The sequence below is a fragment of the Python bivittatus genome, unplaced genomic scaffold (genome assembly GCF_059951505.1).
Source record: "Python bivittatus isolate LINGU-HERP-01145 unplaced genomic scaffold, Pbiv_v1 ctg000700_np1212, whole genome shotgun sequence".
NCBI classification, from domain to species: domain Eukaryota; kingdom Metazoa; phylum Chordata; class Lepidosauria; order Squamata; family Pythonidae; genus Python; species Python bivittatus.
Genome location: NW_028277098.1, coordinates 98,452,559 through 98,476,337, shown reverse-complemented (window position 1 = coordinate 98,476,337; position 23,779 = coordinate 98,452,559). Strand labels below are relative to the sequence as shown.

Here is a 23,779-nt window from a genome sequence, read left to right as displayed (position 1 = left end):
GGTATAGTCTTTCCTTGTAATCCATAGCTTCAGTTAATTCATAATGTGAAATAGCCACATGGGGTTCTCATATGCTCTCCTGTTTTGGCAACCAAAGATGAGTGTGTGAGTAAGGCATTGCATAGGAAATGACCGTTTCCTACTTCAGGATAATTAGAAATCATATCTTCTGGAGCATAGAGGCATAAACCTAATACCAGAAGCCACAAAACAATATATAGGAAGATGGCACTTTTGCCTAGGTTGCCAGTACACTAGAAAGGGTGCTGCAAAACTTCCTATGGTATCACTTATGCCAGTGTTTCTCAACCTTGGCAGCTTGAAGCTGTGTGGACTTCAACTCCCAGAATTCCCCAGCCAGCTTGCTGGCTGGGGAATTCTGGGAGTTGAAGTCCGCACATCTTCAAGTTGCCAAGGTTGAGAAACACTGCCATATGTTGTCACATCTCTCCAGGAAGATATTTTTGTCCACACTAATACACAAATCCATCCTCATCTCCCAACATAAATGTTTAATGTCTTTATGGCCCCATGTGAGATTATACAAAGCATTTATGCAAAATGCATTCTTTGCATAAATGTAACCCAGGTCCAGAATGAGCTGCAGATACCTACATTTTTTGTTCCTCTTCTTCATTTACTTGGACTTTCCAATTTCACCGTCTTTCCAAAGTCTGCCTGCATGTTGTAGCTGTTTAGGTCAGATGGTAGGTGTCTGGCTGAAGGATGTGTAATGTGACATTAGATTTAGTTCAGCTTTCTCCAGTTCTGAGCCTTCTGGATGTCTGTGCAACTTCCAGATTTCCCAGTCAAGGGGGAATTCTAGGAATCCCGTTTGGGTTCTTGAAAGCATGAATCTCAACATCCTTGGATCCCAGATAGTGTGCCCACAAGTGCTCAAATTAACAGTGCCAGGGACGGAAGCCAAGACTTTGTGCATGCAAAACTCGTGCCCTTCCCTTGAGAATGTTTTTAAATTATTAGTTTTTTTTATTTAAGCAATATGAGATAACCACATTAACACAAATCCAAGATACATACAAAGAAAAAAGAAAGATATAGAAAATGCAAAAAAGATCTACTACAATGTGAATAAAGAGATAGGTACTATACATGTGAACGTTTACACACACGCACACATACATACACACCATTTTATCTTCCCTTGAGAAATGATCCTTCCCCTATTCTGAACCAGGACTTTTACTCCAATATCGGTAACTGAGATCACATGTTACTAGCAGGTTGACTTCTTTCAGAGCGCACCTGCATCAGAGGCAAGAAGTCAAAGAGAGAACTCTGGCAAGTAAGGATGTTCATTGCACACTAGTCCAAGCCAGTGGGCCTGTAGCATGACAGTCCTTTTTCCCTGATTGGTTATCCAAGAAGCCAGTTAGGGAAACCCCAGGAGGACTTCAGGGTTCAAGCCAGCAATGTCAGCTTTGTGAGGAACCATAGGCTTTGTACTTGGGCTGCCCTCCAAGGTTTGTGCTGATTGGGGATTATGGGAGATGTAGGAGGATGCAAGGTTGGGGAAAGCTGTCCTAGATAATGTGGTTGGTTCTCCGTTCTATTTTCTATAATCAGTTTTATAACTAGGAAGTTAAGTAGATGTAGGTAGGAAAGCAAACCAGCATTTAGAAGAATTGGTGAAAAGTAAGATTTGCCAGTGTTTGTAAGGATCTGAATGATTTTTTAAAGGTCTTCAGTCAGGTCAGGTGTGTTTGAATCAAGTAAGAGGAAAACCTGCAGTAGGAATGCATCTATAAATGTCAGATGAACGCATATTGTGGGTGAGGACGCCACTAAGAGATGGAAACTATCTTGTCTTTTTCCTTAGTATATAGTTGTGTTAACCACCAGGAGGCACTATACGGCCAGTTTCATCTTATTTGGATCTCATCAGACGTGAGTAGCCAGATTACATTAGTCGCAAATAGGATAGGTCCCAAATAGGAAGAAACGGGTCACACAGTGTCTCATGGTGGTCAGAGTAACTGAAAACACCACACAGGATATATACTCAGTAAACAGAGAGAAATTTCCCTCCACCTTCCAAGAGGGGATGGAAGTCCTGTAAAACCCCATACATGGGGCATGACCTAATGTAACATCTATATCTCTCTGCTCTGAGAACTTAAGGGAAGGTGGACTGTATATATCAAATAGATTCCATTGCAAACAGCTAATGGTCAACCAGGAAAGCATTAAGCCTTCTGTTCACACCATGTCAGCTTGCTCACATGAGCCAGGTTCTTTAGAATAGAAGACGGGTAGAAATGGCTCATGATAGGCATATGTTGGAGAGCTAAAATCAGAAATCAAGGTTCAGGTTTCAACCATTGGGCCATTCCTCTTGCGTGGAGCTGCTCTGACTCAATGCTTTGTATCTAAATCTTCATGACCGTCGTTCCATTTGCACTCTACGATATTCCACATTACAAGATCACATTATGTTTTCCCCCTCATTCATCACCTTGGTTCTTTTCCTCCTTCGTTAATGGGTCCCCACATCTCCATCCATCACCATGGAAACCTTTCCTGAGACGCCTTTTCAAGTCAGCGATGATCAAAAGCCACATCTCACGGCCCCTGCTTCTACTGCTGCTGCTTTGAAAGACAATTGATTTTGAATGGCTAAAAGGGAGCCCCCATGGTGGTTTGGAAGTGACTCCCCCCCGCTTGTCTCCCCCTTTTTTTTTGTCTTGTTTTGATTTGTCTCCATGTCCAGTCAAAAGGTCAGCTTGAAAGATCGTGTCTTCTCCAGCCCCCGAGGTGCAACCACGAAAAGTAAAGGTTCTCCTCAGGGTCCGGGTGTCCGAAGATCCCCCAGTGCAGACCAGAGTGTGGAAGATAGTCCAAGTAAAGTCCCCAAGAGCTGGAGTTTTGGAGACCAGAGCCGGGCTCGGCAAGCTTTCCGCATCAAGGGAGCCACATCCCGTCAGAATTCAGAAGGTGAGGCAGGTCTTGGGATCAGAGGACGGTCCATACGAGGCTTGGGCTATGTTTATCTTGAGATGTTTTGGTGGGAAAAGGGAGATAGCAGCAAATTATAAAGCTCTGTACAGGGGTGTTGGCATGTACGATGCACATCAAAAAGGCAGAGTTTTGATTGCACTGTCATGGACATCTTCTTGACATTTTGGACCACTGAAGGAATAAAGCAAATACCTGAATCAAAATCTTCAAAATGCCAAGGCCCCTGAACTCAACTAGGCCTCCCTAATAGCTTGCTTAGGCGTTTGCAGAGGCTGGCTCATGAGTTATCTTAATCAGCACTGGTATTTTTAAATGGAAACTAGGAAGTAGCTAACCACAAAAGCTGACTTGTGCCAACCTCCACTTTATTTACTATGTATTCTCTTTATAAGCAGAAAATCTAACCCATGTTATCAAAAATAGAATGATTGGCACTTGACATCAATCAGCATTTATTATAGGACTGTATAAAGGTTGTTTGTTTCTACTCTCCTTCAGTGGGCAGAATCTTGCGGTCTGTCCCCAGCGCTGCTCAGATAAACTTGGCTCAAGTAGGTTGTGCGGTTTCCATTCATAAATTGGGTCATGGGGAATTTTCCCCTTCACCACATCCTGTGGACCCCCCTGGTTCCTTTTTTAAAAAAATAATGTTATTAAAAGTTTTAAAAACAAAGGTAAAAACTAATACAAACTAATATAAAGTAAGGAAGAAAAAAGAAAAAGAAAGAGAGAGAAAGCTGAAAGTGTAAGCAGGAAAGAAAAAGTAAAGTAAAATCTTGCTGCACTTATCATGTACAAAAACAAAGTTCCATGACTTTTTTCCAACTGTTTGTCCATCAATCCCAAAAGAAAAGGCTCTGGTCTCAATTGTATATAATTTTTTAAAATCCTCTGAATCGGTGTATGTATTTGAATCCAGAATTTTCTAGCTTTTTTACACGTCCACCAAACATGATCAAATGTCCCTTCTTGTTGTTCATACTTCCAACATAAATTTGAAGGGCTTCATACATTCTAGACAGTCTCTCTGGTGACATACACTGACGGTACATCATTTTATAAAAATTCTCTTCAAGATTATAATACAGTGTAAATTTCAGTCTTTTTGACCACATATTTTCCCATTGTTTCATCTGTATATTACAACCGCAATGTTTAGCCCACTTTATCCTACATTCTTTCACTTGTTCTTCTTCTGTTTCAAATTTCAATCAAAGTTTATACATTTTAGCAATTACATTTCCTACACAATTCTGTTTCAAAATCAATGTTACAATATTCAGTACCATAAAATCTTTTGTTTACTTTAAATCTTTCTAATAACTGCAAATAAGAAAAACATTAGTGACCATATCCCTCTGCCACCAGTCCATCTCTTGATTTTATTTATATTCCCCTTGTCAAAATTCTAGCATCTCACGATAATTTAGCCATTTGTGTTAGCCTATTATTTCTCGTCTATAAAATGCTTCTTGTGATGAGAGCCACAAAGGTGTTTTCAGGCACAACCTGGGTTGTATCTATTCCATATTCTCAATATGACACATCTAGCATAATGATTTGTTAAATCCCCATTAATCTTGACTTTATCATACCACAAATATCCATGCCACCCAAATCTCAGGTTGTGTCCTTCTAACTCCAAGAGCCTTCTATTTCTCAGCAGCACCCACTCTTTCATCCAAACCAAACAGCAGGCTGCAAAATACAATTTCAAATCAGGTGAACCCAAGCCTCCTCTTTCCTTTGTATCTTGTAGCACCTTATATTTAACTCATGGTTTTTTTCCCCTGCCACACAAATTTAGATATATCCTCCTGCCACCATTTCGATGGTGCATCAGTTATCAAAACAGGTATTATCTGAAACAAAAACATCATTCTAGGCAAAACATTAATTTTTATCACAGAAATTCTCCCCAACAATGATAGTTGTAGTTTTTCCCATCTTAATATGTCTTTTCAAATTTGATTCCATGTCTTAACATCGTTATTTTGAAACAACATACAATTCATAGTTGTCATAAGGATACCCAGGTATTTTCTTGCTTCTCAATCTTAAAACCTGTTTTATTCATCAAATCTGTTTGATCCTCTATTTTCATGTTTTTGTTAACCTTCTTCTGTTTATTGATCTTAAAACCTGCTAATGTACCAAATTCTTTTAGTTTTCCCATTAATGCTTCAACTCCTTTTAAAGGATCTTTCAGAACCAACACCAAGTCCTCTGCAAAAGCTCTTAACTTTTTAAAGTTTTTTTTTCATCTTTACTCCCACATTCCTCTCATCTTGTTTTATCTCTATTAAGTATTTCAAGAACTAAAATAAAGAGAGAAGGCAGCGGGAATTCCTGTCTTGTGCCTTTTTGTATCTCACAAAGCTTTGTTAGATCTCACTTAACAATTCTTTGTGCTTTCTGTGAAGTACAGATCGATCCCACCCATTTTATAAAGTTCATATCCTCCAAAACTTTGAACGAGAACGTCCAAATTGTCAAAGTTCTTCTCTGTGTGCAAGGAAATCAATGCGGCTTGTTTTTCATTATGTTGCTCCAAATATTTCAAAATGTCCAACACATTTCTAATATTGTTGTTTAACTGTCTTTTAGGTAAAAACCCTCCTTAATCCTCATGAATAAATGCTTGCAAAATGATTTTCAGCCTATCAGCCAAAATTGTTGTAAACAACTTGCCATGATTCAATAATGATATCAGCCTATAGTTTCTTGTTAGTCATATCTTGTCCCTCTTTAAGTATTAGTGCTATTTTGACCTCTTTCCAGCTCTGGCCTCTTACCCCCTGTAAGATAGAATTCGTTGTATTTTGTAAAGGTTGTAAAAGTTCACCCACAAAACATTTATAATAGAACCTGATAATCCATCTGGTCCAGACACCTTTCCCAGTTTAATCTTTTTATAGCTTCATAAACTTCCCTTATTGTTATAGATCCATTCAGAATCTGTCTCTGTTCCTCTATAATTTTTGCTATATTTTGTTTCTTTAGCTATTCATCTATTTTCTCTAGAGAAATGTCTTGGACATATTCAGGTTGGAATAATATTGATGAAATAAATGCTTTTTGCATAGCCACATTATCCATTACTACAGTATCTCCCTCTTGTAATTTCAATATTGTTTTCTTTTCTTTTTCTTTTCATAATTTATATGTCAACCATTTCCCTGGTTTGTTTGCAAACTCAAAGGTTTTTTGCTTAGCATAGTTCATTTTTATTTCCACTTCTTACTGTTAACATAGATAACTGTCATTGTAAAACCTGAATTTGTTGAGAAATACTTATTTTCTCTGGAAACTTTTTAATTCTTCTTCTTTTCTTTTTAATCTCATCCAAAATACCTTGTGTTTTCTCTTACATCTTCTTTTTGAGTTCACTGTTGTGTTGTATGAAATAACCTCTGATAAAAGCTTTACTTGTGTCCCAAACCATTCTTAAATCAGTACCTTTATCTAAATTATTTTCAAATAATTTTAATGTCTTTTTACAATCCTATTGCTCCTTTCTGTAGCAACATTTCATTTAGTCTCCATCTAAAAGAACTGGATTTACTTTTATAAACCCAACTCACGGGATTATGATCCGAAAAAATCTTTGGTAGTATCTACTTTATGAACCTTAGTAGCCAAATTCTTCAAAATCCAAATCATATCTATTCTTAAAAAGGATCTATGCCTTTCAGAAGAATACATATACTCTCTTGAATTGCCATTTTTCGGTCTCCATATATCAACAAGCCCTAAGTTGTCCACCAAATCAAAGAAAACTTCTGGTAATTTGCCTTGAGTAATTTTAATATTTTTTGCCGAAGCTCTATCCAGTTGTGGGGAGATCACTCTATTCCAATCCCCCATCAAACACCAGTTTTCGTAAGAGCCTCTCCGTAAGTCCTTTATAGAATAGTGCTTTATCCTCATTGGGGCATAAATTCCCAATATCAGAGTTTTAGTCCCATGCAAATTAACTTCCACCCCAACAAATCTACCATGCTCATCAGTCTGGACCCCCCTGATTCCACGAGACATCACAGTAACTGATTTTTTCTGCTCCCGATTTTGCAAGGAAGTGTTATATGTGCTTCCATTTCACTTACGATAATGCGGCTCTCTTTAGTCCTTTTCTTTTAACGTAGCATTTTTGCAGCCATAATTGCACCTTTTAATTTCCTTTTAATTGTGGAAACCGTCCAGAGCCTTTTGAAAGCCACAAAATGGAACATTACGTACAGCAAATAAGAAGTAAGTGCTGCCCCAGAGGAAGCTTTGAGAAGAAAGCGTAGAGCCAGTGGAAAGACATCTTCCCCTTCTTTTCGCTGCACGCTCTTCTTGCATCTTTGTGTTTCTGTTCTTTCTGCGGCAGCCAGAGGCTCTACCTGTTGTACTCCTGTCTTCTCACCCCTTTCTTCCCTCCTTTAATTAGAAGCAAGCCTTCCAGGAGAAGACATGGCTGACCCTGACAACAAGAGCTGCAACTGTGAATTTTTGACAGAAGATCTCACACCAGGCCTTAAAGCCAGCATCCGGGCAGTGTGGTAAGCTGTGTGTCCACACTATGTAAAACTGTGACCGCAGGAAGTGGTGCTCAGAATCCCACTGGTATGGATGAGGGTTTATAAGGGACTCTGTTGGCCTCAAATGAGGGAAAGAAGTATGGGGGGAACTATTTGTGTGATTTGGTGTGGAAATCACCTTGGGAGACAGGAGGAAGAGCTGCAGACTAGGCAATGGTCAGATAAGAGACAGCTGAGCCCACAGCAGGAATGGGGCCTGGCAAACATCTCAGAAGGGACCCTCCCTAGTTTCTTGGATTGTAAAGGCGAGGGGGCAGAGAGGTACTTTCAGGCTTGCAACATTCTGTTAACGTAACCTTACAATAAAGTAGAGCTTGTCCTTCTGGGTGTGCTTCTTGTCTGGACTACCTCACAAGGCTGACATTAAATAGCTTTATCAGGCACCAATAGCTTTGTTATTTAAAACATTAGAAGATCTCCAGTCTTCCATAGGGACTCCCTCCCAATGTAGATATGGACACCGAGAAAGGGTCAGCCACTTCATTGCAGGTTTCTGCTTGTCCCTCTGTTTCCCTGCTTTAGCATCATGCGATTTCTGGTTTCCAAGCGAAAATTCAAGGAAAGCCTGCGACCGTATGATGTGATGGATGTCATTGAACAGTATTCAGCAGGACATTTGGATATGCTTTCCCGGATCAAAAATCTTCAGTCCAGGCAAGTCTTCCCTTTTTCATCTCTGGTGGCTTCTGCTACCCATTATTACTCATATCTGGGCTATGGCTTGGTATTCTGGAGCATGAAGCCAAGGTGATCAGTTCATCATCTTATTCTACTCTGTATGCCAGGTACCCACAGTTGTTAGTGAAAGAGTAGTTGTTGGAACACAGACAAACCGTCTCCTCTGGTCTGCATTGGGATGTTCTTGAAAGTTCTGTGTCTCTTGGGGTATCTGCAGGAAGAGAATCCAAAATGCCAAGCTGGCAGCCGGAACCATGCAATCAAAGTCACGATGTGCATAAAAAGGGGCGGGGCTTCAAAAGCATGGTTGTAGCTGTCATCATGACTTTTTGGACCCCCCTCCCTGCACACACCCCTGGGGTCTGTGTGAAGATCAGAAGGCTCATTCTAATTGGAAGCTCAGCTTGGAAAATAAGGGATCTAAACACACCTAATCCGGAGGCAAAGAAAAGTGTCTTTTGATCCCCTTTGCTGCAAAATCATTAATTCTTTTAAAAACACTTAATTCAGACTAGAAATCATTTTTAGAAAAGATTTTTGTTTTAAAGTGCCCAGTTTTGAACATGAAACACTTCCAGAAGTGTCAAATTGCTTCCAAAATGACTCAAGTAGCTTGTCTCAAACATGAAATAGCTGTTTTGAACCTAGAACCATTGTTTCACATTCATCTTCCATACTACTAATTCAGACTAATGAAACCGTGGTCAATAATTAAGACCTACACCAGCCATTGTTCTTCTTCCTTTGCTGCAATATCAAAACCTCATATTGTCGTAAAGGCCTTCCTCTTATGAAGCTAAATCCACAGGTAGACGAGCATTCAGTGAATATTAAAAGCTCTAGCGGCTGACTTCATTCACTCTTCTTTGAGTGCCAGCCTTCAATCAAGAGCTCTCATGAATGAGGCAGAGGTTGGCCCTTAGCTGCTGTCTTCTCACCAAGTGGTGAGGACAAGCTACACATTCCTGCATTCCCTTTCTGAGAGAAATATGGGAAATCAGAAGAGCAGCAATATCTTCATTCTTTCCTGGTGAGATTATGCACATATAATATGGGAGGTTGACCCTTGAGTTATTTGATTCCACCTGTGACAGCTACAGCTGACCTTTGGCAGAGTTGTAAATGACACTTTGCATATAGTTTATATCTTTCTAAACCAAGAAAAGCCAAGAACATCAGCCTGGGCAAGTTGTTGTCCTGGCTGGAATATGTGTTGGGAAGTGATACTTTCTGATTCTGGCGGATTTCAAAGATTTCACCTTCTATCAGGGACATTTGTAGAACAGGTCTAGATGAAGACTGTGATTGCACAATCAAAATCCTGCCCCCTTTTTATGTGTGTCGCATCAGCAGTGCACATAAAAAGGAATGGGGCTTTCATCACGCAGTCACAGCCACCATCTTGACTTTTTTGATTCCTCCGCCATGGATCCCCCAGTCTTCCATCATCCGTTGTCTTCAATATACAAAATGGGTGTGTGTGTGTGTGTGTGTGTGTATGTATATATGGATGACCGGCCTTACGTTACAGCGCAGGTATCCAGGTTCTGCGCAGCGGCAGTATAGATCTGTCAACATCGGATAGGAAGCTAGCTGAAAGGTTCTGCAGTAATGGATTATAGTCAACTAGTATTTTACTTTGCATTAACAGGTACCTTCAGAATGTGTTTCAAAAATGTGACAAATTTTACTAGAATTCGTAATATTTTATTATTGTTATCTGATAGCTATTAGCTTAAATAAGGTCCTTAGGTAGATTTTTACTTGTGTTGGTCAAAGACTGTATTAAACTTTACTATTAGATCTGCTAGTCCTTAATAGGGCAAGATCCTGCTATATAGATGCATTTTATATAAGTCCAGACATGATTAAACTCCATATAATTTTAGATATTATGATTACATTTTAGGTGTCATCAAACTTTTGTAATTTTAGATGTTATTATATTTTAGGTAAATTGTAGATACTATTTTAGTTATATCTTAGACACGGACTGTTTCGTCTGAATTCTACCTATGATTTTGTGCCAGGTTGTCTTATATATGTATCCTAAATATGTATTAAATGAAAGATTTCTTAGTTGTGTAAGTGAACAGAGGTCACTCATGAACAATCTTCTTGTACTGGTCTAAGACTGTAATAAACTGTGAACTTGAATTATATGTATATATGTATATATTGTATTTTAATATGGTAAGAAGTTAAAGTGTATTTTGAGACAGATGGCTCGCAGTAACTTTTAATTTCAACTGCTGGTTCTACAATAATCTATAGTATTTTTCTGTACCCCTTGTTTCCTACTCATTGTTTTTGGAAGTAGATCTTCTCATTTTGGTCTCTTGTCCCTCCCCATCCGTACGTGCATTGCCTTTGTTCAAGTTCCCCCCCCCAAAACCAGTTGATATGCCTTCCCTCTATTGTAACAGCGTGGAGCTTTTATTTTTACAGGTGTGAACAGCCTTGAATACTTAAATAGAAAGAGGAGTGTAAAGTTGTTGTTTTTGTAGCTGTTGCAATGGAATATTTTCATACATTTTCCAACTCGTCTGTCATATGCTTAGCCTGTTCATTGCTGAACAATGAATCCTTTAAAAAGAGGATCCTTTTGATCCTTCACAAAGAAGGATTATTCCATTGCTGCTGAAATTCCACCACTTTTCAACTACCTCTGGGTGCGTTCCCAAATGATCAGATTGTCTGGTTACTACTTTCTTTTCTGAGCAGAGATAAGTTTCCCCTTTCTTTTCTTCTCTCGGCCATCTCGATTTTAAAAGTTTTCTTCTGCTGCCAGTTCCCAATCAGTTTTTTCTCCAACATGTTGCTTCATTGTGTGTTCTGCTGGTGTGTTTTTTCTTGTTTATTTTTGCCAGGATAGATATGATTGTGGGTCCCCCACCCTCTTCAACTCCCCGGCATAAGAAGTATTCAACCAAAGGATCACCCCAATACTCGCCTAGGTTAGGATATAGGCAATTTTTTCTGACCCTCTCATTTGCTTCCTGCAGAATGTTTTCATGCCACGTTAAATGATGGTCTTGATCACATGCATTCCACACTGAATGGCTTGCTCTCCTGAATCTGCTTAAATTTTGTTTTTAGAGGCACTGAAGGTGAGCCTTCATACCCTGCAACCTTGGACTGTCCAGGGACCTTTATGCAATAACCTCGTTTTCATTGTGATGGACTCATTCAAGATCCTCCGTTTTTATGCATGGAATGATAAACATCCTGGCATTTAAACATTTAACTGCTGCAATTTCAATCGCTGTGAGATAGAGCCTTGGCACCAATTAAAGCCATTCCTTCTAATGGAGAGAACAGTTGGGTCCCATTGCAATCATGCTGAAATACATTGGGGAAGATTTTCAACTAGCCAGAGGCTTATAGACGTGTTTTGGAACTTCAGGTGCAGATGTAGGAAGTGTTTCCTCCTCTGTACCTGCTGTTATGGAAGAGAAGACATATTATGCATGGATCTTCAGATCATACCTATTTTCCTACACGTGATTAAAGAAAGCTGAAAAAGTAGAGCAGGTGATTTCCCCGTAAGCTGAAAAAGCTTATTTGAGGCTCTTCTATGACCAAATCATTCATAGTAATCATCCTTCCCAGAATTGTTTTTTCTGAAATATTGTTTTTCTGGGCAGTCTTCTCTGAAAGAAAGTTATCCATGGGGGACAAATTAGCCACTGATCATCTCCTGTTACTGGGTAGACAGCTTTTGAGATGTCACTGTCTGTACTCAGTTTTCTGACCTTTCGAAGGTCCTCCGTGGCCCAGAATTTTGATCTGCTGTTCAGTGGGGAAGAGTTAAGGATGGCCTGAAAAACAGCCCAAGATTGCACCACCAAAATCCAGCCATTTTACTATAGATTTTCAGTGGTTGGTGCACTTTCAGTGATGTGGGCTACATATTAGGTGCTGGGGTATCATGTGTGACCCATATTTTATGGGTTAAGTGGAGCTCTAAATTTCATTCCCATTTATAAAGTATAATTATGACTTCTGGTACTGTTGGCTAATACTATTACAAGCTCCAGAAGATACCCCAAGTATTCATGTGCTCCATAAAATCATGGTTATGACAGTCACATAAGAGTTCTTTGACAGCCAAATAGTCTAAAAGATTCCTTGACAGGAGAAAATTTAAGAATCAGCTCACCACAAAGAGGCTGTGGTTCTGCTCCTCACCTACTCACTGTCTGTCTCAACCTCCTCCAGAAGTAGACCTCCATGGTCGTAAACTTTGGCACAGCCAAAAATGTCTAAATTGAATTTACTGCACTTCAGATGAGGACCATGTCATATCTCATAAACCCTTAGATTGTATCATTCCTAGAAATATCCAAATCTTATTTGGATAAACTATAGTAGAGGAGCACAGTCTGAGCTCCTGGGTTGCATACAGCTTTGAATGCAATTTCCAGAAACCCTCCAAAAATTGCAACCACATTGCAATTTTAATGCAACGGAAGGGGGAAATTATAACATCCATAGGAAGTTATCACATGACCTGTACTTGACTAATTTAATCCATTTTAATTTTAATTCAATTGTATTTTTATTCTGGTCCTGCCTGTTTGTTCATTGTTCCTGGCCTCTGGCATGCCATCCCAAAGTGGCCCTCAGCTTGAAAAAAGTTAGACAAGCCTGGATAATTTCAGTTAACCAAGTTGAGAAGTGACTTCATCAGCAGGAAATTAGGTGGTTTTACCGTACCCCAAATAATGGAAGAAACAATGACATGGTGTCACTCATTTGGTTTGAAAGCCCACTTGGAATCTATTGTTAAGGATAAAACAATGTATTTTTTTTTCATTCCTTCTTTTCAATCCAGCAAGATAGTTCTCCCTTTCAACATAGAGTGAGCTTAGAATTAAATGACATGTTCAGCAATAGAGAAATAACAGGTATGTTGCCCCCTTTATATTCCCACCTTTCTTTCAGAACTCAAGGCAATGTAAATAGTGCCTCTTCTTCTCATTGAACCTCACAAGAGCCCTGTGAGGTAGACTGGGCTAAGAGGGAGGGACTGACCCAAAATTCCCATGGGAGTTGCTGGGGCTAAGGGGAGACTGGAACCTGGTTCTCCCCACTCCTAGTCTCCTATGCTGTGAATAATTAGCCTTAACAATATAGGCTACTCACTCATTTTGAAAAGCACCTTAGAGCAGTGTTCCTCAACCTTGGCCACTTGAAGATGTGTGGACTTCAACTCCCAGAATTCCCCAGCTAGCATGGCTGGCTGGGGAATTCTGGAAGTTGAAGTCCACATATCTTCAAGTTGCCAAGGTTGAGGAACACTGCCTTAGAGGAAGGACAAGATCAACATACAATAAATACATATAAATGGGGGTTATCTCATTATATTGCTATTTCATATTTGAGTTTTTTGATGGTCCATTCAGGCAAACTGGTGTACATTCGTGCAATCTGTGACAGATGAAGGGGGTTGGCACCAGTGCCCAGGCTGTGCTCAAAAGGCCCTATTCAAAAAGAATATATAATTTCCATGCTTCTTATTAAACAAAAAAAAAACATTTATCTCTTTTTTCTCCTCTTTTTTCTCTCCACTTGAGCAATCTTGATTTTTGCTAACTGCTTTTGGCCGAAGGCCAAAGATACAGATGTTCCTCTTTGCATGTTTCTGTAAGCATGGAGCGTAATGAAGCATGAGAGATAAGTGCGCTGTGTCTCAGTCAACATTTCTTTCCACACCATTTCAAAGAAAGGAAACCATTATTTCAAATGATGAATATGTAGAGAAAAGTCCCCCTCCCTTTGTGTGTTCAGTGGAAATGGATCAGGATGCAATCAGATGTCATGGTTGGGTTGACATGAGTGTATCGAAATGTGACAACCATCAATTAGTCATTCATTATGAAGCTAGGTGGTCCAAGCCATGGTCAGCCTTGTTGGAGTAAATGCAACAAATGTGGCTTTCCTAAGTTGGCTCCTTCAAGATCTGCACTCCCAGAATTCCTAGATGGTTGAACTTCCACACATCTGGAAGACGCTATATTGGGGAAAGACTGAACATAAAATTCACATGAGTATCTAAAACTGCACACGTGTAGTTTTAGGTCAGTGTTGTCCAAACTTGGCCACTTTAAGATGAGTGGACTTCAAGTCCCAGAATTGCCCAGCCAGCCATGCTGGCTGGGGAATTCTGGGACTTGAAGTCCACTCATCTTAAAGTGGCCAAGTTTGGACAACACTGTTTTAGGTGCTTGTGCTGTATAATTAATACATTGCAAAAAAAAACAAAAAACAATTCCTTTCTCTGTAGAAGCATTTATTCAGATCTCCGTGATGAAATGCAGTAGGTCAGTGAGGACTAACGTACGTGAGCTATAGCTTTCCCCATCATGGTTTCTTCAAGATGGTCCACCTTCCTTCCTTCTCCGCCAGTATGATGGGAAACTCTTAGTAGAAATGAACGACATGGAACGTTGCTTACAAAGCCACTCTTGTTTAAGAGATTGGTTCCCCATCAGTGAATGCTAAGATCTTGTGTGCACGTGGAGTGCATTGTGGCATCATGATGAACCACAACTCTCTGATGAATCTCCCTGTGTTTTACATTTTAACAAATGTTCTCATTCACACATTGGATCTTATGGTAAATATGCTATACGTGTTTTGTACAGACCTCTTTAAAAACCCTAAAATAAGTAAATCAGCCCTTAGTTTGGAAGTTCAGTTTCCTTTCGTGAAACAAGGGTTCTACAGGTATTGGCGATCAGAGAAGGCAATGACTTCTCTTCAGTTCTATGAGTAACATGGAGATGAAGTCATATGAAGGAAAAGGAATTCACTGCACTGATCAACTTCGAAAAGGCCAATGAATTCAGGATCAAGTCCTGTATTACTTTGAACGGGTTTAACTACATCCCTAACTAATTTAAGAGAATTGGGTTTCATTTAAAGCACAAATGTAGGTCTCTGCTATTTCACCACCCTACCCCCCAAATGAAGATTGCCCAGTTTGTCTACACCCCGTGATATTTCTGCTTTTTCTGGGAAAGAGATCTGCATCCCAAAATACATGACCTAAAATCAACTAATCAGAATTTAAAATGAAAATTGTCAGTTCCCATCAGAGCCTGTGGACGTTTGGAAAAGAATGGTGAGACTTCCTCATTTGTCTGGTTAGCTGCTGGAAAAATTGAGACTCAACTCTATCATAGGCTTTTGTGAGCATTCATAATTTGAGTTATGCTTCGGATATGTTTAAGGTGTCCAAGCTCATGCAATTATTTGGGCTTCCTTATGGTGAAAGGATGGTACCTCCTTCCTTTTATCATGGAAATGAGATGGCAGTTGGATACAACCTGATGCTTGCTCACCTCAAAGTTCTGCTGGTGAGATTTCCAACCTTCAAAGAAAAAGTCTTGTGTCTGCAAATGGCACCCAAGAGATGCTACTTAATATGCATAGTAGAGGAAGAACAATGCAACTCTTCAACTATTAGCAGTGGCCTAGTTAATTCTGTGGAGCCGTGCATTGTTCCCCTGTGATTATGCTTCCAAATAAAATAGTTATAAATACAGATAACTACCACCCCAAATGTTGTTATGGTCAAAGGTCAGAACAAGTATAGGTACAAGTAATTGGATTGAAAAAAAAGGCTTTGCAATGCACAAAAGTGCATAGAAAGGACCTATTTTTGAATATTAAAGCAGCTGGGTCTTTTTTGAAGCATGTACAGCTGTTATGGAAGCTGCTCCTGGCTGTTTCACACATGAACATACATAGCCACCTCGCTTCCTGGAAGCTGTTCATGAAGCAGCTGTGTAAGCCTGGAGTCTGAATGCTTGCAACAGTACACACATTATTTGTATTGCAAATAAGTAAATAATACACAGCTGCTTTAATGAGCCAAAGAGAGGACATAGCTCTTTTGAAGGATTTGCACAGCCCTAACACACAAAATTCTGAGCATCCTTCTGCCAAAATAAGGCAATTTGGTACTACTTGAAATAGCCCCATGACTTGGCCCTTCGCTTGCTTTTTGTTAACAGCGTGTAATCAAGGGAGCACGTTTAGTTTTTCAAGGTGTTCATGAACTTTTCATTTCATTAATCTGTTTTTCCTCTTTCCTTGCCTGACTTTGAACTCATAACTCTCATTCATCGCCTGGTGCATGGAACTGTTGCCTTCGCTGCAGGGCTGTGGAAGAAGTGCTGTTTTAATTCTGCTCCAGACAACGACGTTTGTTACAGACAGATGAATATACTTGTCTGTTTGTGGTTTTTAATTCCTGGTTATTGTCATTTGAGGTTTTTGAAGTTTACCTGTGCACCTCTGGCATGTTATGCAAAAGTAAAATTGACCAGGGCTAATTAATATTTCAGGGTTAAGAGAGAGGGCTCTATAAATCGGGGGAGAGTATTTTTTTCAGATTGGCCATATTTCTTTTTTTTTTAACACATCTTTAGACCACGAACCTCAAAACAACTCTGGGTGGCTTCCCCAAATTAAAAAAGAATTTTAAATAAAAGCAACAATCATACATAAACAACAACTGTCTGAGGGAACCATAAACCATCTTCCACTCCTCTCCCAACTTAAAGGGGCCCCCTGGAAGAAAACCCAGGTTTTTGAAGATCATGTGAAGGCAGGTAAGGTGGTGACCATATGACCCACCATTTAGGAAAAGACCTCAAGAAATAGGATTGATGATGTCCGGTAAGACGAAGCCCAAGATTAGAATTCTGCTCAATCTTGCAGAGGTCTTATATAGAAAGACATGGCTGTTAATTTTTACTGATTCATATTAGTGGAAATTTGCTACACTTCTAAGGACTTCAGAGGAGATGATATATGACTCCCACTTAAAGTCCCACGTTCAGATAATTTACAAAATCAGACTTGGACAGCAAAACCGTGTCTTCTTTTTTGACCATGTTCTGTACTCTTCACTAATAAAGCACTTGAAAGCATTTTTTTCCAGGGCTCCGATAGCTCTTTGTAATTGTCCATCTTTTCATTAAGATGAAAATTATTTCATAGCAGCGATGCACGTGCTGCAGAAATCGCTTTGTGGTTTTCAGGAGCTTAATCTTCTGCACCGTAAATCCTTGTAGCACCAATTCTTTTTCATTTTCTTATGGCCAAACCAGTCCACGGGGTGGGTGGGGAAATCAATTTATATCTTAATGGTCTATCATTCCTCATTGCTTGCATCCTTCCATTCCTCAAAGCAGAATACACCCATTCTACAACTGCCCCTTCTGACCTTGTTATTAAAAACCTACAGCCAATGATTTGTAGTTCTGTAAAGAGGCTAAGGACTCAGTTCATAAGCTCTCAGGCAAAACTACAGACTCAAGCTGGTTTATTCATGGGAGACAATAGACTCTTAAGTCAGTGTTTTTCAAACTTGGCAAGCTGAAGATGTGTGGACGTCAACTCCCAGAATTCTCCAGCCAGTATGGGAATTCTGGGAGTTGGTCCACACATCTTCAACTTGCCAAGTTGGAAAAACACTGATATATATGTACATATGTTCTTTCTTTCCTCTCTGGGATACAGATGAACCCCTAAAGATTTATTTCTAAGAGAAAATGTTAAGTGCCATATCTAAAGAAAGCTGTTGAAACACTTAATAGATCAACTGAAACTCCATCTTCTGCAGAATGATGGTGGTTGCTCTCTGACTTCAGTACCCTACTTTTGGGCACTTCCACACAAGATTTTCCGGTCCATGCAAATCTTCTAATTTCACATTCAGAATCATGCAGTTGGACTTCTTTGACTCTTAGAGAAGCAAGCACCCCTGCCTTGTAGGTCTGTAGCACTTGAAGTCAACTGACAGCCAATGAGAATGTCCCTTTCCTGGCCAATAGGTGAGCAGAGATGTATTTATGTAGGATTTTTATTGATTCAGTAAATTTAAATCCCGCTTTCCCTCAAAGAACTTCTCAGAGTGGTGTACCACACACTCCCCCTCCAGTTTTTTCCTTGCAATAGCAACTGTGTGAAATGTTGGGCTGAGAGTCAAGAATTGGCCCCCAAGTCATCTACTGAACTTCCATGGCTGAAACTGGATCTGAACCTGGGTCTCCTTTCTCTAGTCCCAGGTTTCTCAACCTTGGCAACTTTAAGATGTGTGGAGCTGGGGAATTCTGGGAGTTGAAGTCCACTCATCTTAAAGTTGCCAAGTTTGAAAAATACTGATGTATATGTATTCATTAAAGGGCATTACATGTTGAATATGCAGTTGTCTTGGGTCCCAAAAAAAAAGAAGCATATGTTTCTTGTCTTTGATAGTAGCGTCATTGCTCAAGACACTAGGTTTAGAATCTTTTTTTCCCCCTATAATACAAATGATTAAAAAAGAAACAAATTTTAGGAAACATGTCCCATCTGAAAAAGCAAAAAGGATAGTGGAAAACAAAATAGCTTTGGGGAATACCGTATGTACTGTATATACCACAGTTTTGAAAATAATTTTTTTCCTGCAACCTAGAACCAAGTTACAGTACAGTGTGAGATTCAGATATTAGAACCCAACAGTGTTGATTCAGAACTACTAATTATCCTTATGCCAGCAATATTAAGTAAGTAGTATTACCTCCCGCTTATAACATTTGAACTTCCAAATTGATCCTTTTTTTGTGCTACTTATTTTAGAACTGTGACATACAATGGAAACTAGCCATGTTCCTGGTCTTTTTCGATAACTTGTTACACTTAAGATGAGCAATATAATCTAAGTGAAATAAATAGAGGCAAAAATGAAAGCAATTGCTAAAGAAGATGCGAATTTGAGAAATACAATGTTTGATAGCAGGTTTTTCCCAAGGGGCAAATTTACTATGCATATTGTGCCAGATTTAATCTCGAGAAAGGGGAATAGAGTGTTTTGAACTATAAAATACAAGCAGAAATAAAGATGTGTGCTAGTTTGCATCTGAGTATATTCTTATTTGCCTTCTGCTATTTCTGTTAATCATTAGACAAGAAAAGCTGATGGAACATATATATTAACTTCTGAAAGATAAGGACAGAGGTCTGATCTCTTGACTGTAGTTTGCTCATTTGATTTTTTTTTTTTCCCTGGGTGGGGCCTGTGCTGCACACAGAGTTGACCAGATTGTTGGGCGTGGACCATCAATGACGGATAAAGACCGAACCAAAGGCCCATCTGAAGGGGAACTTCCAGAAGATCCAAGTATGATGGGAAGACTTGGCAAAGTAGAAAAGCAGGTATGATTCCTACATTACAAAGGTCAAGTTCCTACAATGTAATTGTTGAAATGTATTGAAATGGGGACTCAGACACTGAAGCAGAGGACTCTTTCTCCTCTCTCCCTTCTTCACCTTCACCTTCAGGTTGGTGGGTGGATTGTCTATCTGAGTATATAACCCATGTTAGATGGGGTTGAGGTCCTTTTAAGTGGTCAGATTGCTTAGTTTGAGAACGTGCTTTTGGTCAGGGCTGGCATGGAGTGAGAAATACCTTTTTCCAAATATGGTCCATCCAGAAGAACTCAGAGAGTCACAGCCACTCATGTCCTGGGTTGGAGTGGAATAATGCATATTTTATGGGGCTGGTCTTTAAAAGTGTTCAGAATCTGCTAATGCCAAATGAGATGGCCAGGATGTTGACTGGACCTGGGAATTTTGAACACACTAAGACTATTCAGTTGAATTTGCCCTCAACTCACTGTTTCTAACCTTTGAAAGCTAAGCATTTAATATATTGTAGGTGTACAAATATTCTCCAGCTTCAGATCCCAAAGCTATATTGGCTTTTTAACTTACATCTATTCAACCAGGCTTTTGACTTTATCCATGTTGTTTGGGAATTAAAGCTGAAATCCAAAATGCTCGGAAGGAACCAGGTTGAGGAAAGAAGACCTGTTGGAATAATAATTGCTAGCTGGTTATTGCCTCAGTTTTAACAACAACAACTACTCCTTAGAGGTCTCCCTTCCAAGTACAAGCTAGGTCCCATTAGCCAAGGTTGGCTTGATGCAAACAGGAGATGTGAGTTAGACTTAATATTTTTTAAACCAATTCATGCTGAGCGTTAGTGAAAAGATGTGAAAGAGTTTATGACATTTCCTTAATTTGGATATTCCCCGAAGAAATTAGAAGTTTGTTAGGTCACTCTGACAGTTGTTAATATTTAGGAAACTTTGCACTATCCACAAGATTCTTTGTGGATGAATCAAGGTAGCTGAGGTCTAAAATGATTTGGCTAATCATGTGTTGGGGTCTGTGGGGCATTTCCCAGGTTCTGTCCATGGAGAAGAAGTTGGACTTCCTGGTCAATATCTACATGCAACGGATGGGGATCCCACCTACTGAAACAGAAGCCTATTTTGGTTCCAAAGAACCTGATCCAGCACCACCTTATCATAGCCCAGAGGACAGCCGGGAACATATTGATAAAAACGGCTGTATTATCAAGATCATTCGCTCTACCAGTTCAATGGGACAGAAGAATTTTTCTGCACCACCAGCCACAACAATGCCAAACAACTCATGCCCCCCCTCCACTTCTTGGCAGCAATATCAACGTCAAAGTCACGGGACATCCCCAGTTGGTGATCCTGGCTCTTTGGTTAGAATCCCACCACCACCTTCACATGAGCGTTCCTTATCCGCCTACAGTGGGGGGAGCAGGGCCAATGCTGAGTATGCAAAGAATGAAGATGTTACTGCTAAACATCCTGAGAGTGCCCTAAGAGATAGTGACACTTCTATTTCAATCCCATCTGTCGACCATGAGGAACTGGAGCGTTCCTTCAGCGGCTTTAGCATCTCCCAGTCCAAAGAAAATTTGGACATCCTTAACAATGGTTGCTACACCGCTGTGGCCAAAATCAGACCTTACATTGCAGAAGGTGAGTCGGATACAGATTCTGACCTCTGCACACCCTGTGGCCCCCCACCAAGATCAGCAACAGGTGAGGGACCTTTCAGTGATCTAGGCTGGTCAACCCCAAGACAGTGAAGCCATGGGAAGCCACCTGAAGATAACATCGAGAATATGGGGCAGTCATAGGTCTGCATATAGAACCTCTTCAGCAGACTGAAAGTTCATGTTCTGTGACCCAGAAGTAGTGGGTACTTAATCATAGATTACCTTGGGGGTGGGGGAACAGAGGCAGTACCGGTGACCTACAAAGAGAGAGAGTACTGGAATGCATAACTTGAAATGTCTTGAAATGTCCGTTGTACTATCTTCCTGACTTTCTAAAATGGATAAGTGAAACTTTTTTCATACTCCTGTGGGTAGATAGCCACAACTCTTAGTAGTCTTTTCAACTAAGAGGACGCAGGCATTGGGTCAGAGTTTGGTTGAGTAATGGGCAAATACCAGTTTTGAATACGAAGATTTGCCCTGAGGTCCTGAGCTTTTGAATCACACACAAAAATGATACTGATTTTTTTAAAAAAAATGCCTTGGGAGAAGAGGAAACACATCTGTTGTATGTGTTGACAAATGGAGGTTTAATAATCATTACAGAGCAGTTAAGCAGCAGAGACCTAAAAGGGTTCATGCCCTAAGTCCAAATGGCACGTCCATGAATTTTCAGTAACAGAAAAGAAAACAGCCTTGAAGCTTTGCATTAGGGTTAGGACCATAGCCTGAAAGAGAAGTGTTTGAGTTGAAAAAAAAACAACTGTGAAGCAAGGTTGCTTCCATCTGAGTATTGTTTTGTTTTTAAATAAAATATTTGGAGGACAGTGGCATTAAACCAGTTCTCAGTGTGCACGCTCAGATATTTAGATATGTTTATCCTCCTCAGGATGCTGTGACAGACAAGAAGATTGGAAGCCAAGTATGGGAGAAACCTAACCTTTGCATTCAGATGGATCTAAGTTAATACTGTTCCAGTTTGGAATGGCTGTTTCCTGCATTACATGCCATAATTGTGTCTGCAGGGGACAAGTGACGTTTGTCATGATAGAAATGGCACGAGTTATGGACTTGGATCATGGCATTCTTGCACCATTTGTGCAATGATGTAATGATGTCCCTGTCACCATTTTGCTGTCATGGCTTGCTGCCATGGCTTGCTATTGTAGCCATGTGGGGAAGTTCAAAATGATGAAGCAAAAGACCTTCTCGGTCGCTCTTAGGGAAGCAGTCTATGGAACGCCTTGCCAATTTACTGAATTTGTAAGGACATGTAAAAAAACTGAAATCCTGTAAGATGAGAAGAAATCTCATGATAGAGTCAAAAGGAAGAGTTCTTCAGGAGCTAATATCTGGGTGGTAGGAAGGGGTGACCTCTGCAATGCATTGTGCCTGGATGCTTTAGCACAGGGTTTGTCAAACTTGGCAACTTTTAAGACGGGTGGACTTCAACTCCCAGAATTCCCATGCTGGCTGGGGAATTCTGGGAGTTGAAGTCCACCTGTGTTAAAAGTTGCCAAGTTTGAGAAACACTGTTTTAGCATCTTTTCTACTTTCTGCAAAAACAACCCTTCATCCTTTCAGCGCATCCCAGAGTCTGATGGATGCCCTCTGAAGTTCTGTTTTGGCTTAGTTCATCTTTGCTAGATTTGGGGCTACTTGCTGTGTTTTTGCCTGCCGGATTTCTTATCAGTCTTTGGTCTGTATTTATCAATGGCTGCTGATGCTTGAATGTACTCCTGTTTCCCCCCTTGCTGGACAGTTCAAAAGCCTGGTGAAGCTCACACAGGGAGTAACCAGAGAGAGAATAAGGAGTGTCCCTTCTAAATAGAGTTATCAAAGACACAGAGGCAGGAAGGCCAATTTCTGTCTTCCCCTTGATTAGATACAGCTTGATCTTAGGCAGCAATTTTAAAGCCATTTTCCTTGGAGCAGAAGACAGCCCAATTTCATGTGGAGTGCTCTCTGAGCTTGGTTGTTGGGTTGCAGACGTTTCATTGGCCAACTAGGTAAGATCATCAGTGCTTCATTACTTAGTTGGATAATGAAATGTCTACAAACCAACAACCAAGCCCAGAGAGCACCAAGGACTCTACAGTTCAACCATGAGCTACAGATATTCTCTTCCATTGGAATCAATTCCATGTTTTTTGTTTTGACTGCAAAATAGGCATGATAGATACTCCCAGTGTGAAATGCAGTAGATACTAATTCTGCAGCTTCCAACAGTCAGTAGAAATTCAAGGATACCTTGGAAGTACCTAAAGTTATTTCTAATATTTTCTTTGATAGCCTAGTTATTTCTGTATTCCAAATATTCTTGAAGCCGATTTAAAAATTTCAAAGGATTGGAGCATGAAAGATCCAGAGCAGACATTTAGTGGGTGGGATTGATTTAATCTTTAATATAATTTACAGCTGAGTTTTTTATGAGATTATGTTTGTAGGAAGAAACACAGATAATGAATTAACGTTGGTCTACTGCAGCAGAAGAAATAAGAATGTAGAAGATTTTAAAGCCTAAGAAATGTATTGTGCATTAACGTGGGGGAAGTAAGGATCAGAACTGACATGCAGTTTCAAAAATTCTTGTCCGTTAATCCTATGAATGAATCATAATCCTATGAATTAATTAGATCTGGATGAAGAAATGTCAATG

The 23,779-nt window shown here is 39.9% G+C and overlaps 1 protein-coding gene across 8 annotated transcripts in view; it reads left to right on the top strand.

The window, feature by feature from the left end:
* Positions 1 to 22,639, top strand: part of KCNQ2 (potassium voltage-gated channel subfamily Q member 2) — a 120,860-nt gene extending 98,221 nt beyond the window's left edge. For 3 of the 8 annotated variants that reach the window (XM_088153920.1, XM_088153918.1, XM_088153917.1), the window contains 5 exons: positions 2,732 to 2,955; positions 7,412 to 7,523; positions 8,085 to 8,216; positions 19,331 to 19,454; positions 20,488 to 22,639. In XM_088153920.1, the coding sequence (XP_088010046.1) occupies positions 2,732 to 2,955; positions 7,412 to 7,523; positions 8,085 to 8,216; positions 19,331 to 19,454; positions 20,488 to 21,210 (1,315 nt within the window). In that variant the 3' untranslated portion in view covers positions 21,211 to 22,639. Of the gene's footprint in view, positions 1 to 2,731; positions 2,956 to 7,411; positions 7,524 to 8,084; positions 8,217 to 11,110; positions 11,198 to 19,330; positions 19,455 to 20,487 lie in introns of all 8 variants that reach the window. The other 5 variants (XM_088153916.1, XM_088153915.1, XM_088153921.1 and 2 more) reach the window with 3 other exon arrangements.
* The last annotated feature ends 1,140 nt before the right edge of the window (positions 22,640 to 23,779 follow it).